At 37.0% G+C, this 16,885-nt stretch overlaps 1 protein-coding gene across 3 annotated transcripts in view; it reads right to left on the reverse strand.

Moving 5' to 3' along the window:
• Positions 1 to 228: 228 nt before the first annotated feature.
• LOC136864219 (early endosome antigen 1) overlaps positions 229 to 16,885 on the reverse strand; it is a 576,229-nt gene continuing 559,572 nt past the window's right edge. For all 3 annotated transcript variants that reach the window (XM_067140939.2, XM_067140936.2, XM_067140937.2), the window contains one exon: positions 229 to 809. In XM_067140939.2, coding sequence (XP_066997040.2) covers positions 582 to 809 — 228 coding nt within the window. In that variant the 3' untranslated portion in view covers positions 229 to 581. The remainder of the gene's footprint in view (positions 810 to 16,885) is intronic.

Genomic DNA, 16,885 nt, shown 5'->3' on the forward strand with positions numbered 1-16,885 from the left:
AAAAAAAAGAAACATAATATCTTGCAGTAGGGTTAGGGAAAGGTGCCCAGAAATATGAAATATGTACCATCCCAGTATCTGTTAAGAATGAGAACAGAAAAGCCCAGGAGAAAAATGATGCTGCATAAAACCAAGCACACTACCTAAAATTCTTGATATTTTGACACTATTCCTACAACGAAAGCATGGGAAAGGAACAATATATGAGAGTGGAAAGTAAATACAAAGTTTAACCAATTTATTTATTCATATAATTTTTATATAAACACAAAATTGGCAACATCAACTTACAGAAAGTGAGCAGGCAATTGAGAAAAGTCATTTCCATAAATTGGTGATAAATTAAGAGCAATAACGCATGGAAAGTAATTATATAAATTAGAATATTACGAACACTTCCTTTCTGGTTGCACTCCGTATCTCAATTTAAACTTTTGGTGTTAATTTAATATCTTGTTGGATATCAAATCCACTTATTACATCTCCTCAACCTTCTTTCTAAATTATTATATATTTTTTGCATTATTATTGTCTAATCATCACATTAGGCACAATTTTACCATGATCAAGATTATCTATTCTCATTTAGGTGTGAGTTCTTCATAGCACGCATCACATACCCTGACTGGTTTCTTGTTACTTGCAATAGGTGCAGTTTTCGATGAGCACTCATTGCAGAAAATCTGTCCACAATTTCTGCAATGGTGCTTTCGCCGCTGAAGTCTAGAAAACTCTCGATGGCAGAGAGTACACTGGTCTACCTCTGAATCTTCTGCCCATTTGCGACTAGTGAGTTTATCTATGTCCAGCTAAATAACAGAAAAGGAGAAATATACCTTTAAAAGATATTAATTTTATCTTCAGGAAATAATCACATGCAGAAAACAAAGAGGCTGTTGCCTTGTGAGTTTCCGATGACAGTGACACGATGAGGCTCATCCAGGAAGTAAGTTCCAATTTACCTGCAAGGAGGTGTTGGTGGTTTGCACGGGACAAAGAGATAAAGGAGGAACATGTGGCAACAGGATGGTGAGTTTGTAGTTCAGTGGGTGCAGTTGTGTTAAGAGCTATGTGAACGTAAACATAGCTGTTTTAATACAGTATATCACCAAGTGAGAGGTATGCATGTTATCAGGTTTTTCCATGCTACAAGCTGTTGGCAGCAAAGATTCACAAGGGATGTGTAAAGGATGCATGCATAATGTTCCTGCATGACAACACATGGCCCCATACAGCGAGGAACCTGCAGGCACTTCTGCAGCAATTTGCATGTGACATCATTGACCATCCTCCATACAGCCCCAATCTCATGCCCAGCAACTTTCATCTATTCCTCCAACTGAAGAGATTTCTGTCAGGGGAATGCTTTGACAGCAATGCTGCACTTCAGATGGTGGTTACATCATGGTTTGGATATTTGGCAGCAAACTCATATGAATAGGCATTCAAAATTGGCACCACGCTATGATGAGTGCTCAAACAAGGATGGTGCATATGTTGAGAAGTAGGTAATGTATCACTGAATCCACAGAAATGAAGATCATTATCTTCTGATGTTCTCATTTCTTATTTCCTGGACCAGCCTCATAGTAATAGCTATCTTTAACTTCCACCTAAATGTTTACAATGCAGTCCAGGACTGAATGTTGGCATGATCTTGAAACATTAACAAACCAACTAATCTCTGTTGAACCATCTATCAACAGGCCCTTCTAGATGTGAAACGAGGTATCTTATGCAATGCAGAAATGTGAAATTTACCAGATATTGAACAGGAGTTGAATCATGGCTAAGAAGTGCAGAAATTTTCTCATGAACTGGAGTGTTTATCATAGAGACAGGATAGGAATGGGAGCAGGGGGAAGGGGGTATTCATACTGGTGAAAGAAAAATTTGTAAGCTACACTGAAATTCTAGGTGTACAGCTCATCTCTAAAGACAATAGGCCATTTGAGGGTTTTGGAGGTACTTACTGAAAAGGGTGGTACTGATGCTAATGAAGAATTGTTTACAATAAACTGATATTTCATACGATAATCAGCTATGTGAGAAATGACACAGAAGGAAACGTGATTGTAGCCACTGATCTCAATTTACCAAAAGTCAACTGGGAAGGTAATGCAAATGACAGGAAGCATGAGCAACAAATGAGTAAGATAATCTGGGAAGGACAGCTGAAACAGAAAGTGATGGAACCAACTAGAAAAAAGAATATTCTGGACATAGGGCTGGTAAAACCAGATGAGATCTATAGAGAAAACGAAGTGAGAACTGGTATAAGTGATCATGAAGCTGTTTCGATCGTAGTTTTAAAAACAATGAGATAGAAAGGAAGGTTGTAAAAGTAGGAATATAAGGCAGTACCATATGGTTGATAAGACATGCATGAGAAAGTGAGGAAACATTATGACTGCTGGAAAATGGCAAATAAATATGTAAATGGCCTATCGGATTGTTGAGGAATGTGAAAACAGTTATGAACCTTTAAAGGTGGTTAAGGAATGAAATAAAGCCTGCTATATTATAACAAAAAAGACTAAGAAGGGGGTGCAGGTTGGAAAGAAATGAATGTGGAAGCAAGGAGAAATTGAAGGACCTTACTTAGAATTTGAATCTAGCAATGAAGTCAGCTAAAGATAACACGATGGCATCCAGAAGTCACACAAATTTGAGTAAATAATGGAAGAGTATGTATAGGTACATTAATGCAGAAACAGGTCCAAGAAGGACATTAAAGGAATCATTAATGAACAAGGGGAAAGTATATGTTAGGACATTTACAGAAAGCAGAAGTATTCAGTCAGTATTATGTAAAGATTGATGGCTACAAGGATAATCTCCAGGTAGAGGAGGTAACTAATATTAAAGGAGTACTGAAATTTACCTGCTATAACAAAGACATTTTACAATAAGACAGAAAAGCTGAAAAATAGAAAAGCAGCTATAATTGATAAGATTTCTGGGGATATACTAAAGGCAATGGGTTAGTACCATACCTGAACTACTTTTTGATTACTGCTTGCATGAAGGAGCAATATGAAATGAATTGAGAATTGTTGTAGTAGCCCCTGTGTATAAAGGAATGGGTGATAAAGTAGGATACCAGCAAGATATAACAGATGTTTAGATTCAGGAGGTCAACCGGACTGTAACGTAATTGACCTATCAAAAGCTTTTGATAGGGTAGATCATGGGAAACAATTGACAAAAATGAGTGCAACTGGACTAGACAAAAGAGTGACTGAATGGATGGCTATACTTCTAGAAAACAGAACTCTGAGAATTAGAGTAGGTGAAGCATAATATCATCCTGTAGTCATTAAGAGGCATTATTACTGGGCATTAATATTTTCTTATATATATGATACGAGTAAAGAACTGGAATCAGAGATAAGGCTTAATGAAGTAATACATGGTGTGATCATGAAGCTGTTTTAATTGTACTTGAAAATAAATATGATAGAAATGTATGTTCTAGAGGATGATTATTAGGCAATTCCATATGTTTGACAAGAGAGGCATGGAGGAAATAAAAAAAAAAAGTAATTATCAGTTGAAAATAGTGGTTAAAAATATAAATAGTCTATTATGGGAAGGGTTTAAAGCAATTATTGAGGCATATGAAAGCTGGTATGTACCTTTAAAGGTGGTAAGGAACGATGAAGACCCACTATCTTATAACAGAGAAATAAAGAGATTAAGAAGGAGGTGCACATTAGGAAGAAACAGAGTTATGGAAGTAAGGAGAGATTGAAATAACTTGCTAGGAAATTTGAGGTAGGAGCAATTCTTGTAATGACATTCCTTATGCAGCCAGTCCCTGATATGAAACATGTAAAAATATTGCACGTAGGGTCAGTTGGTGCAGAAATTTAGTTGGCAGACTGATATGTAATAGGAACTTCTGGCTTGGTGAAGAAAGCAACCGAAAATTACTTTCTCCTTCATTTTCTGGAATTCCTCTTCAGAGATGTCTAAGCCACTGAGGATCAAACCAGCCTATAGGCTGAATACTCAATGCTAGAAAACTGAATTTAGCAAAAGCATCAGCCAAGAATAACATTACGGCAAACATATTGACAATCATTTGAATTTTAGGAAAAAATGGAAGGGTATGTATCGGTACTTCAAGGCAGAAACAGGTGCCAGGAAGGACATTCCAGGGAACACTGAATAAGGGGATTATATCTATACGGACTTACAAAGTCAGCAGTACGTATGTACAGTAAATATAGCTGGAAATCAGTAAGGCTCATATAAGTATGTGCTTAAAGAATTCTTATTTAACTACAAGTAAATATGTTTTATTCATTTACATATTTGTGCCATTTTTATAATTAGATACATATTCTAGCATACTTATTTGTAAGTACATATTTCCTACTTCCTAGATGTCCCCTGCCCACATTTTTTATCGTTGGCAATTCTAGCAACTGGCTTCTCTGTTTCACTATTTCACCCTTGTCTCTGTATTCCATTTCAAGACAGGACATTCCTTCCTTGATCATTAAGGACAGTAGGGGTCTGGAGCCATTACAGTCTCATTAAGCCTCCTTTGCCCCTCCACTAGTCTGCACCTTAACAGGAAATTTTACCTGAAATTACAATGGTCTGTCAATCTTGAAAGACAAAGGCTGACAGTGTCGAGTTCTTGTTTCAACAAATAAGATGAGTCCCAAAAGTGTGAAGTGTATTACTTCAAACAACTCTGTGTTGGAGTTTGAAGACTTTTTAAAACTGATGGAACTGTATTATTCTGGAACTATTGTGAGAAACATATAGCTGCAGACATGTGTTCACAAGTTAATGGTGCATAACATATTGCGAGAGCAAAACACGTGAAATATGCATTGTTAAAGAAGCTGACACAACATTTGCTTCCCAAAATGCAAGTTGAGAAACCTGGTCCAGCAAACTGCCAGCTCTCACAAGGTAATTGTCAAGCATTTCTTGCAGCTGATATACTGTACAACTTAACTAACTGCAGCATCCAGTGCTATGTGAAACATTAAAGATGTATGCCAAACTTGTTCTCCCTGACGAGTCAACACTGCATAAGTACTATTTATCAAAACTTTACTCTGAGACAGTACACAGAATTTGTGGTGAAATTGGTGACAATGTAGTATGTATTACAATGGACGAGATGACTGATGCTACTGGCTGTTACTTGGCCAACGTCATAATTAGTACATTAAAATGTGATCCATCACCATTATTTTTACTGACAACAGTTCACACTGAGAAAACTAACAGGCATTCAATAGCTAAAGCTTTTAAAATGAAGCAGTGGTGCTTCTGTGGCCTAATGGCATTCAATATGATAAGACTGAATCTATGCTGCACCTTACATGGTTAAAGGATGAAGGTTGAAGGCTCAGTACAGTAAGATGATTCATTTAATTTGTGTTAACTTGTACCGTATTGCTCAAACAGTAAGGAGTCTATGGACTGATTACTCAAACATCATCATCATCATCATCATCATCATCATCATCATCATCATCATCATCATCATCAACTCCTCCTTATATTTAGAGTTGCATAATTATATACTTTTCAGAAAATTGTACTTATTTATGTGCTTAGAAAGTGGAAAATAAGTGATTAAGTTTCCAAAATATGTCCTTAAATTTGTACTATAATTATAACCCCCATTGACTTCAAGAATATAGTTAAATCATCCAGCTGCTTGAACAAACCAGTCCACAGTACAAATGTTTCATGTGGTGTACTTCCTGCTTAAAAGGCTGGTGTTTGCTGCAGTTTCCAAATCCTACAATACTTATACTGGGGATGTGCGATACGAAAAAATGTACATGTTCGAAGTGAGCAAATTTCTTTTCTTTAAAAAGGCCTTCCTTTCTTGTGCTAGCCTGCATTTTATGCGTGAATTACTTCTGACATCATTAGTTATTTTATTAACTAAGTAACGATATTCATTCACTTCTTTTAAGACTTCATTTCCTAATCTAATATTTCTTACATCACCTGACTCTGTACGACTGCACTCCATTACTTTTGTTTTGGACTTATTTATTTTCATCTTGTACTCCTCACCCAAGACTCCGTCCATACCATTCAGCAACTTCTCAAGATCTTCTGCAGTCTCAGATAAAATAACAATATCATTGGCAAATTTCAGGGTTTTGATTTCCTCTCTTTGGATTGTGATACCCTTTCCAAATTCTTCTTTGATTTCCTTTACTGCCTGTTCTATATAAACACTGAAAAGGAGGGGGGACAAACTGCAGTCTTGCCTCACCCCTTTCTGGATTGCTGCTTCTTTTTCATAGCACTCGATTCTTATCACCACAGACTGATTTTTATGTAGATTGTAGATAATTCTTCTTTCTTGGTAACTGATTCCGATCACCTTCAGAATCTCAAATAGCTTGGTCCAATCAACATTATCAAATGCCTTTTCTAGATCTACGAACACGATGTATGTGGGCTTGCCCTTCTTAATTCGATCCTCTATGATTAGACATAAAGTCAGGATTGCTTCACGTGTTCCTACATTTCTTCTCAAGCCAAACTGATCTTCTCCCAACTCAGTTTCAACTTTCCATTCTGACATATCACCAATTGTCTTCTCTTCGTTTTTGTCCCATATGGCAATATGCGTGTACCGAAACCAGTACTTGTTCAAAAACCCAGGAGCTTGTGAGCATCCTATGCAATATTGTTTTGACAGCGGTGACTTAAATGTTCCACTTGCCTGTATCCTTGCTTTGTTAGGTGTGGTTGGTGTAGAACCGCTTTCAACTAGTAAATCAACATCTGAACACTCTAACAACAGTGAAGCACACCATCAACATAGAATATTGTTCAACAGAAGAAGATGATCTAATGACACTTCAACAGTTCTCATTGTTATTTAATTGTTCAACATAGGTTCTCAAGTAGAATTACAACATGAAAGCAACGTCCTTCTGTGCTAGGCACATTATCAACACAGAATATTGCTCAGTGGAAGAGGATGGTCTAATGACATTTCAACAGCCCCATTAAGTTGTTCTCTAATAAACTGTTCAACATAGGTGCTCAGTAGAACTACAACATAAATGTAATGTCTTTCTGGCAGTTTCCACTATGTGTCACATACATTTTACCTGGCACTTGTTTTCTTCTCAAACATAGTATCTCAAGTTTTCACTGCCCTCTAAACTATTTGTGATGGTGAATCAACGAAGACTGACTGTCATTTTCAATTTTAACACAGCAAATTTGTCCTCATTTTTTAACTCTAACATACTGCACGTTTTAGACTAAGAGGTCCACAACCTCGTCATAATCATTTTTTTGTTTCAATTCCATCATGTCTCATTTTTTCTTTTCTTCATAACATTTCATCAGAAATTTCAGCGCAGGCAGCAGTAATACATCATTTCATAAAACAGTGTCTTTTAGCTTTCACCAGAGAAAATAATCTAAAGTGGTCAAATTTATCTGGTTAATAGGCTGGCCAAGGTACAGGGCTCCTTCGTCCAATCTAGCAATTTGAAAACAATCTGCGAAGACAAGTTGTAGTACGTCGAGCGCTATGCGCTGAACAGCCATCCTGCAGATACCACATGTTCCTCCTAGTCTGCAACTGAAAGTCTTCTAATATCTATAATAGAACGGTCAGCTAGAAGGTTGAGATACTTTTGAGAATCTAGTGTTTCTTCTATGAAAAAAGAGCCTATGAGTTGACGGTTCACTATTCCACCTGATGAAAGCCAACAGGAATTGTTTATGGACCAATCGTGCATGTTTCAGAGGTTTACTTGGCCATGATTTGTAAATGTTTTTTCATCACTAAACAAGATACGTGATCAATCTGGTGTATCTTGTCTTAATGCCCATGTACAAAAGTTAACATGATTCTCAAAATCATTTCCATGCAGCTCTTGATGGAGAGAGAGTCATGATACAGATGGTACTTATGACAGTGGAGAATGCGCAGTACACTTGCCTGACTCGTGCCATTTACTTGTGCGATTGCACACGAACTAACATGCAGGTCTACAGCAACAGCAGCTAGAACATGAATTTCACTCTCTTCTCCAGTCACTTGTTTCTTTCTGTTACATTTTCTAGGTGTTAAACTTCCAGTTTCACATAACTTGTTGGAGAGTTCACAAATAATTGTCAAGATAGGTGACATCTTGATGTATTCACAAAGACGCACACAAAATGCTGTTAGTTGCGTACATTAATTCATTTACAATTTAACTTCACATTAAACACACACATCAATAAAGCACATTTTTAACAACTGCCTATCACGAAGCACAAGGAGACTGCAACCACTGCATATCAACTACCAAGTCTACAAAACCAATTCACATACTTCAAACATGACTTCTACGCACGTCTCACCAAAACAACTCCTATTAAACAATAACTCAACTCCACCATCAAGACTGCCTCCTTATATATATGGCCTGGACAGGCTTCTAGAGGAATATATTTTCTTATAAATTCTAGAGTGCCTAATAGTATAGTTATGATGTAAAGAACATTCTACAACCATCTAGTGTCAAAGAACATTATTCTGGATGTTACAGTGTTGCACAATGTTACTGTGGATTATACACCATATACAGTATACAGGTAATATAAACTATATACTATTAATTACAGGTTCTTACATTAACTAAACTCATGTAAATATACAGGGTGAAGCGTAATTCGCGCACTCGGGCATCGCAGCATGACTCCTCACATGCCAGCAATAAAAAAATGTCTCTTACAAAATTTCGTCTTGCGAGTATATCCGGTAGAAAACGGACGTTGAAGAATAGCAATCTGGCAACACTGTAACCATATGTAGGGTAACTACCGCTGTCAGCACGCCCCCGTCGTGCTGTACAGTTGGTGCAGTGGGTAGAGTTTTTGGTTGGCATGCAGGAGGTCGATGGTTCGATCCTGGGTTGAGGCGCATTTTTTATTTGCTCATTTCCATCTGACATTGCCTACTGTGATACAGTAAGACACCGTTTCTGAGGTCACATGTATCCTACATTTACAACATAATAATAATAATAATAATAATAATAATAATAATAATAATAATAATAATAATAATAATAATAATAATAATAATAATAATAATAATACATTGAGATACGTACTAAACAGCATGCGGTTACCAGGCGCAACACGCAATGTTGAAAGGCAGAATTATTGGGACCATGGTGATAACACATACAAATTGTAACCGAGTTTGGACATTATTCGCAGAGCACGTTGCTAGGCCTACTGGTAACGTAAGGCCCTAACGAAATGTAATGGACCTGAACGAGGCAAGAATAATAGTTGGTACTAATCTATGGGACCATTGGAGGAGGGTACAAAGAAAACAGGTTTCACATCTAGTAGATGAAGTGGTGCGAATAAATTCACGCCCACGACGTGGAAAGGGCGCCTTTCAAAGCTGATCAATAAAAACAATTGTTCATCCATTTCTAGGATCGTAGTATGTAAGTGCAAATGTTTTCTAGAGGACCCACTGCAATCGCTGTTGATGATTAAGATACCAGATACCATACCACCTGGACTACATTTAGGAAATAAAAAACATACGCCTCAACCCAGGATCGACCACTCGACCTCCTGTATGCTAACCCAAAACTCTATCCATTGCACCAACTGTACAATACGAGCAATGTCTGCTGACAGAGGTAGTTACCCTACATGTGGTTACAGTGTTGCCAGATTGCTAATCTTCAACGTCGTTTTTCTGCCGGATATACTCGCAAGATGAAGTTTTTTTATTGCTGGCATGTGAGGAGTCGCACTGCGACGCCCGAGTGCGCGAATTACGCTTCACCCTGTATATATATATATATATATATACAGCACATGTTTCATGACATAACCTCACAAATAATACGACTGTCTGACTACATAAATATTAATACTAATACTAATAAGTAGATATAAACACTTCATAGCCATACCTCACAAATAATAATAATAATAATAATAATAATAATAATAATAATAATAATAATAATAATAATAATAATAATAATAATAATAATAATAATAATAATAATAACAAGCTCGATACCTGCATTATTTACCCATGGGTTAAAGAATATTGTTTTCAAGTTATATCAGTCTATTAAACTTGCGTCAGTCTATTGGGATATTTTTCTGCATACAGAGGACAAGAACAGCTTTCTTCCTACATTCTCCATACACTGTTAACATGTAGGCTTTTTCAGCACTGATAAACACCAATTTTGGCCTCATTACTAAAAAGCTGAATGGAGCAGACCAACTGCTGATACTGTATTTGCAATTTTCAAACTATGATAGCTCAAAAATTACTTTTACTAGAATCCTGAATAAAATACCATTGGTATTCTAATTTATACTAGTTTTATTTTGTTAACCCTTGAACACAAGAATTTTTTATTTTTTGAAATGTTCAATTTTTCTTAATAAACATTCTTAGGATAGGGTATTATTCAAGGAAGATCCATTATTTTGAAGCAAACATGTTTAGTTTCGGAAATATAGGGTGTTGCATATATGCAACGCTAGACGCTTAAGTAATAGTCTGCAGGGTACAAACACATATGTTGTTTTCTTCGAGAAAATAATTAAAATAAGAGGACAATAAGCATGGAGAAGAAGATATAAGTTATTGTTGAGTTGATTATTTACTAAGAGACAAAATAAAATAGTTTATATACAATAAGACATTATTTACAGTACCTATTATACATATACGGTAATCAAAATAAATATATTTATTGGAAAATTATATTGAAAACTGACAGGGTATTCTGAGTTCTTCAGTTTACTGGTGTGATCATTTGCTGTGGGTTTCTCTCTGAAGACTCAGTGATCTGCATATCCCTTTGTGTGGAACGGAATGAAGCAACTTATGCAGAGCCCATCGTCACACTTCACACACGCAGTACGGGCTATGCTAGAGCATTTCTCATATGCACACCGTCTTCTTTTATTGTCTGGGATATGCATCACAAGGTGGTCTCACCCGTCATACCGTACAACTTCATGTATACGACCTTACCCCGCGCTAAATGAGCGATGGGCGCCCCGCTCCCCTAGGCTCCGTGCCGTAGGATTTGATGTAGTATTGCACCAGTTCCCGCTTGAACTGGAGCTGCGTCATTTTAGGCCATGACATGTAGCTGAGGTACCAAGCATTTTGCAGGCTGACGTCTAAATCCAGGAAAAAATTGCCCACCACCATTTTTTGCTCCTAATCACCACACGGAATCTGTTGACGTTCTCACCCATGAGATCTGTTCCTCCCATAAATGTATTATAAATTCCAAATAGTGCAGGGCGTTCTACCATAATGATTTTCTTATCTGCCCTGGAACACCTCTTGACCAGATCTAGTGGGAAGACAGGGTGAACTGTAGAAGCAACAGCTAATGCATTGTTGTCGTGCCAGCGAGCAATTATCAAGTCATCATTGCTTACTTTGTAATCGTTTTTGCCTCAATCTTTTCCTTTTATTTTCCTTTGTAGGAATTAGATTGCATTCCTCTGGGACTCTGTTCTCTCTTACAGTTCCAGTGCCTGTGTACCCACATGACTTTAGATACAAAAGCAAGTTCATGCTCGCAAACAAGTTGTCAAAGTAGAAATCGAAACGTAGCCCCTTGATATTGTCGAGAAATTCATTTATCAAGTGAATCATCTCAGATGCTGTTTTTCCAAGATGTTTACTAATATTATCATGAGACCCTGGCCTTTACATTGATATATATCAAAATTGATTTGGTATCCTCCCTGTGTATTTAGGCACCATGCTTTGTAGCCGAGCCTGATGGGCTTGACTCTTATGAATTGTTTACATAAGTGTCTTCCATAATATACTATCATAGAATCGTCAAAATTTATTTGTCGGGTGGGAACGAAGTGCTTCATAAAATGTTCTTCTATTTTCTTGATAAGAGGTCTCAACTTCCACAACATGTCATTTGGGTCAGGGTCATTGTTATCAGCAAAATGCAAAAATCTCATTATCTGGATAAACCTGTTCTGCCTCACTGAATTAGTTATATAAATATTTTTCATATCGCCACACGAATCCCAGTAATATCTCACACCAGGTAGCACATTATAACCTGATATTACGAGTATTCCGATAAAGCACTTCAGTTCATTCTTGGTTACGAGTGGATCTGAACAGTTCTTGAATAACGCATAATTTCATATTTCCTGCAGTATGTAATCAAATAAATCATCATCAAAGAACAATTCGAATAGTTCAACAGGGGAAAAGTCACTATACTTCATAAAGTCACTATCAGGAAAGATACCGGAAGGTGGTGAAAAGTCTCTTACAGTCTAGTTTCGTGTAACTTGAGGTATGAACGGATTTCGATTAGAAACACAATGAGCAGCTGCAGAAGCAATACTATCATTAGGCGGGACAATATCACACTCATCATTGCAATCTTCCTACAGTCTTTCTTGATTGGAAAGAACAACTTCAGCTCCCGCAGCAAGCTGCCTATGACTCAGGTTGTCAATAAGCCCTCCCTCGTCCTCATCTACTGAGTCATCATCCGAAAGGGGTGTATGCTCTTGAGGTTCTATATAAATAGTATCTACTCCTTGATCTTGCTTCTCTACCTCCTTGAGAATTTCTGCTAATGTCAAGCCCCTGAAATAAATGTGAATCGAATAAATGGCACTTTTCAACTATGATTTCCTCCTATATATACGAGATAAAATTTCCTACCTACTAGGGTGAAGAGTGGGGAATTTTTTAAATTGTGTGATCACTTACGTTGGTTTGGTTAGACTTTTTTGCGAGGTAAATTTTGATAGCTTCTTTAATGCTCAATATTTGCTTTTATTCTTGGTGTGTAGAATTTTTAGATCTGTATTAATACCTGTGAAACAGTGTGAGCTGTCGTATGCATGCTCTCTGAAGGCTGAATGCTGATTGTATCTAACCACATTTTTGTATTCTTTGTATCTGGTGTGCAAATTACGTTTCATTTGGCCTATATACATGGTGTTTATTATTATTATTATTATTATTATTATTATTATTATTATTATTATTATTATTATTATTTATTTATTTATTTATTTATTTTAGGTACAATTTATGGATGGTGAATGGAGAAAGGGCATAGCCCCACATACACAAAAGTGCCCCCATCACCACTTAAAATTACAATATTCAAATTGGTTCTTGATATTAGAGTTCATAAACTCCTGCCTTGGAGAAAAGGTCTTTTTTGTTTAGGTTGCATGTATTGATGTGTCTTTGCAGTGTGTTGTTAGTTCTAAAGGTTACTTTTTATACTTAGTTTTTTGAAAATATTAGCTATTTTGTGTGTTCTTGTTTTTGTAGTTGATGACAAGGTATTTTTCCTTTTCATGTTTGGCTTTTTTAGTGTTTTCCCTTTGTTTATTTAATAGTTTATCTATTTTGTCAGGAGGATAGTCATTTACTTTTGTGATTTGTTTTATTATTTGTATTTCATCATTGAAATCTGTTGTGCTCACTGGTATGGATGTTTCTCTGTGAATCAATGTATTCAGTCCTGCTAATTTATGTGTGTATGGGTGGTCAGATTCATTGTCAATTGTGTGTGATGTCTGAGTGCCAAAAGGGGGGAAAAAAATTAAATGCTTCAAAATATATATATATATAGATGTGTATGAAAACGAAAACCTACAACCTGTTTTCCAGTCAGTGACCGGGTCAGGGATGTAACGAATGAAGGATATATTTATAGGCTCTTAGTACGATGGGGTCGCCACTCCAAAAGTGATTTATCAATGACTGATAGATGCTAGGAAATGAGAATGGAGAGTGTTGCTAGAATGAAGGATGACAGGGAAAAGCGGAGTACCCGGAGAAAAACCTGTCCCGCCTCCGCTTTGTCCAGCACAAATGTCACATGGAGTGACCGGGATTTGAACCACGGTATCCAGCGGTGGGAGGCTGACGCACTGCCGTCTGAGCCACGGAGGCTCCACATATATGTATATATAATGCTATATTTCCCCAAGAATTGCTGGCAAAAATTCACTAAATCTCTGCAAGTAGATTCAACCGGAAGATCTTATTCCAGTGGGTTAAAAAGAAGAAAAACCCAGGTAAAGGTGCTAACTTCATTAAAAATGAACAGGAGGAAGTGTTAACACAGAAGCAGGATATATTGCAGAGGAGGGGAAAATACTTTGAACAGCTCTACAACGTGCAAAATACCTCAGTACAAGGGGAAATCGAAGAACCAGATTTAGTGCAGATGGAAGATAAGGAAAACGAGGTGTCCATGGCAGAGATTGAGTGGGCCACTAAAAGAATGATGAAACAAGGCAAGGCAGCTGGAATTGACAAGGTCACCATTGAAACGATAATAGCAGTAGCAGCAGTTGGTCTACATTGGTTATATAGACTCTTCAGAGTGATATGGAGAGAAAAGAATATTCCAAAAGAGTTGGACAAAAGGGGTCATATATCAAATTTCAAGATAGGAGGCAGGAAGCAATGTGAAAAACACAGAGGAGTGACACTGATACCCCATACAGCTAAGATCCTTGAAAGAATCTTGGATAAACAAATAAGAGACAGAGTAGAGGGAAAATTGGCAGAACACCAGTATGAATTTAGAAGAGACAGGTCCACAACTGACCCAATATTTACATGCGTCAAATGATGGAAAGGTATTGGGAATATGGAAAGGACATGGTAGTAATATTTCTAGATAATGAACAGGCATCGGACAACGTCCCAAGGAATTTGGTATGGAAAACATTGACAGAGGCACAGACTGGGAATGAAACAGTGCAGATGGTAATGGCACTGTATCAAAATTGCAAAAGCTGTATTAGAACCAAAGTGGATCAAATTGAATGATTCAGAGTTGAGACAGGCTTAAGACAGGGAAGTGTATTGTCTCCCTTACTCTTTATTAATTTTTTTTTTTTTTTTTTTTTTTTTTTACGTTGCACCGACACAGATAGGTCTTATGGCGAGGATGGGATAGGAAAGGCCTAGGAAGTGGAAGGAAGCGGCCGTGGCCTTAATTAAGGTACTGCCCCGGTATTTGCCTGGTGTGAAAATGGGAAACCACGGAAAACCATCTTCAGGGCTGCCGACAGCGGGGCTCGAACCCACTATCTACCGATTACTGGATACTGGCCGCACTTAAGCGACTGCAGCTATCGAGCTCGGTAGGAGTGAAGTTTAGTATTGCGAAAAGCAAGACTTTGATCATGACGAGAGGTAACAGAAAATCCAGGGGAGTGATAAAAATAGGAAATGAACCTCTTGAAGTAGTGAAAAATTTTAAATATTTGGGCAGCGTGATGTCACAGGATGGAAATTTGGATGGAGAAACTGATTTAAGAATACAGCAGTCTGCAAGTTTCTACCAGTGTGTGAGAGACATTGTATGGAACAAAGATGTGCCAATGAAGTGCAAGAAAGTTTTATACTCGTCCTATTAAAAAACTATACTGACCTATGCTTGAGCAGCCTGGACATTGACTAAGCAGAACCAAAGTAAAATACAAGCAGCTGAAATGAGGTTCTTGAGGAGCATACATGGAAAGACAAGACAAGATAGAATACGAAATGAGGAAATAAGGAGAAGTGTGGGAGTGTGTAAACTTCAAGAGGAGACTGATATAGCAAAGCTAAAATGGTTTGGACACATGATGAGAAAGCCAGGAAAGAGAATACCAAAGAAAACATTTATGGATACAGAGACTGGAAAGAGGCCTAGGGGACATCCTAGAATGAGATGGAGGAGCTCTGTTGTGGACTGTATTGCAAATAGAAGAGTCAATAGCAATAAAGTACTAAGAGAGGAATGGTGGAAAGATCGAGTAAGGTGGAGGGCTTTGGTACACTTCCCTTCCCAGAGAGAATCTGGAAAAGGGAATGGAGGAGGAAGAAGAAGAAGAAGAAGAAGAAGAAGAAGAAGAAGAAGAAGAAGAAGAAGAAGAAGAAGAAGAAGAAGAAGAAGAAGACTATATTTCCCTACATGATAATTACATGCTACATAATTTAGCCACCCCAATTTCTTTAATGCTCAGAATGGTAACAAAAATATTTGTATATTTGACATACTTCTTATCCTCAGTTGTTTCACCCTAATTGTTGCAATTCTTATATAAAGCCAAGGTTTTTCAATATCTGAAATGCAATATTAAAGATAACCAGGTGTTCATACTCATGTTACATACAGGAAGATAAGAACACTGAAAGGAACAAAAATAGGATATACACAATGATAGGTCTGTGTGGGAAGAGGGAAAATAGAAAGGAAACGGAAAAGAGCAAGGAAGATCTCCGCATGTTCACACAATGCTGCCTTAAAATAGATTGGCTTTCTCCTCATCAATCTCAGTTTTCCAAAAAGATGGATGTAGAAGAACTGGGACTGATTAGAAGACAACTAATCTATTTGAAGATGAGTTCATGAAAATGCGGAAGAACAGAGAAAACCCAGAAATACAAATAAATACAAGAAGAAACGGTCTCAGAAGTAGAGGCCCAACGTTAAAGACCATCTACAACAAGCAAAGAAAGCTCAGGGAATAATGAAATGAATTAAATTCCACACTTCAAGTTTTCTGATATACATTAAATTATGCAGAACTTTTATAAATTTAGAAATGGTAAATTATAACATCTGGAATCTAACAATTTCAGAATAAAAAATAAGTAAAAATTGTAGAGGCAGTGCACTGCATTTTAAATGTTACAAATATGTCAAGACACAAGTAGGCAAAGCAGGATGTTATGAAATTAGAATGGATTTAGGTGGTACCCTATGGATATGTTGAACAGATAAATGAAGAAAGGAGGCAAAAATTATGTAATCACAAATAAAAGGAAATGGAGGTCAAATTAAAATGGACAAATCTG

The sequence above is a fragment of the Anabrus simplex genome, chromosome 2 (assembly GCF_040414725.1).
Source record: "Anabrus simplex isolate iqAnaSimp1 chromosome 2, ASM4041472v1, whole genome shotgun sequence".
NCBI lineage: Eukaryota > Metazoa > Arthropoda > Insecta > Orthoptera > Tettigoniidae > Anabrus > Anabrus simplex.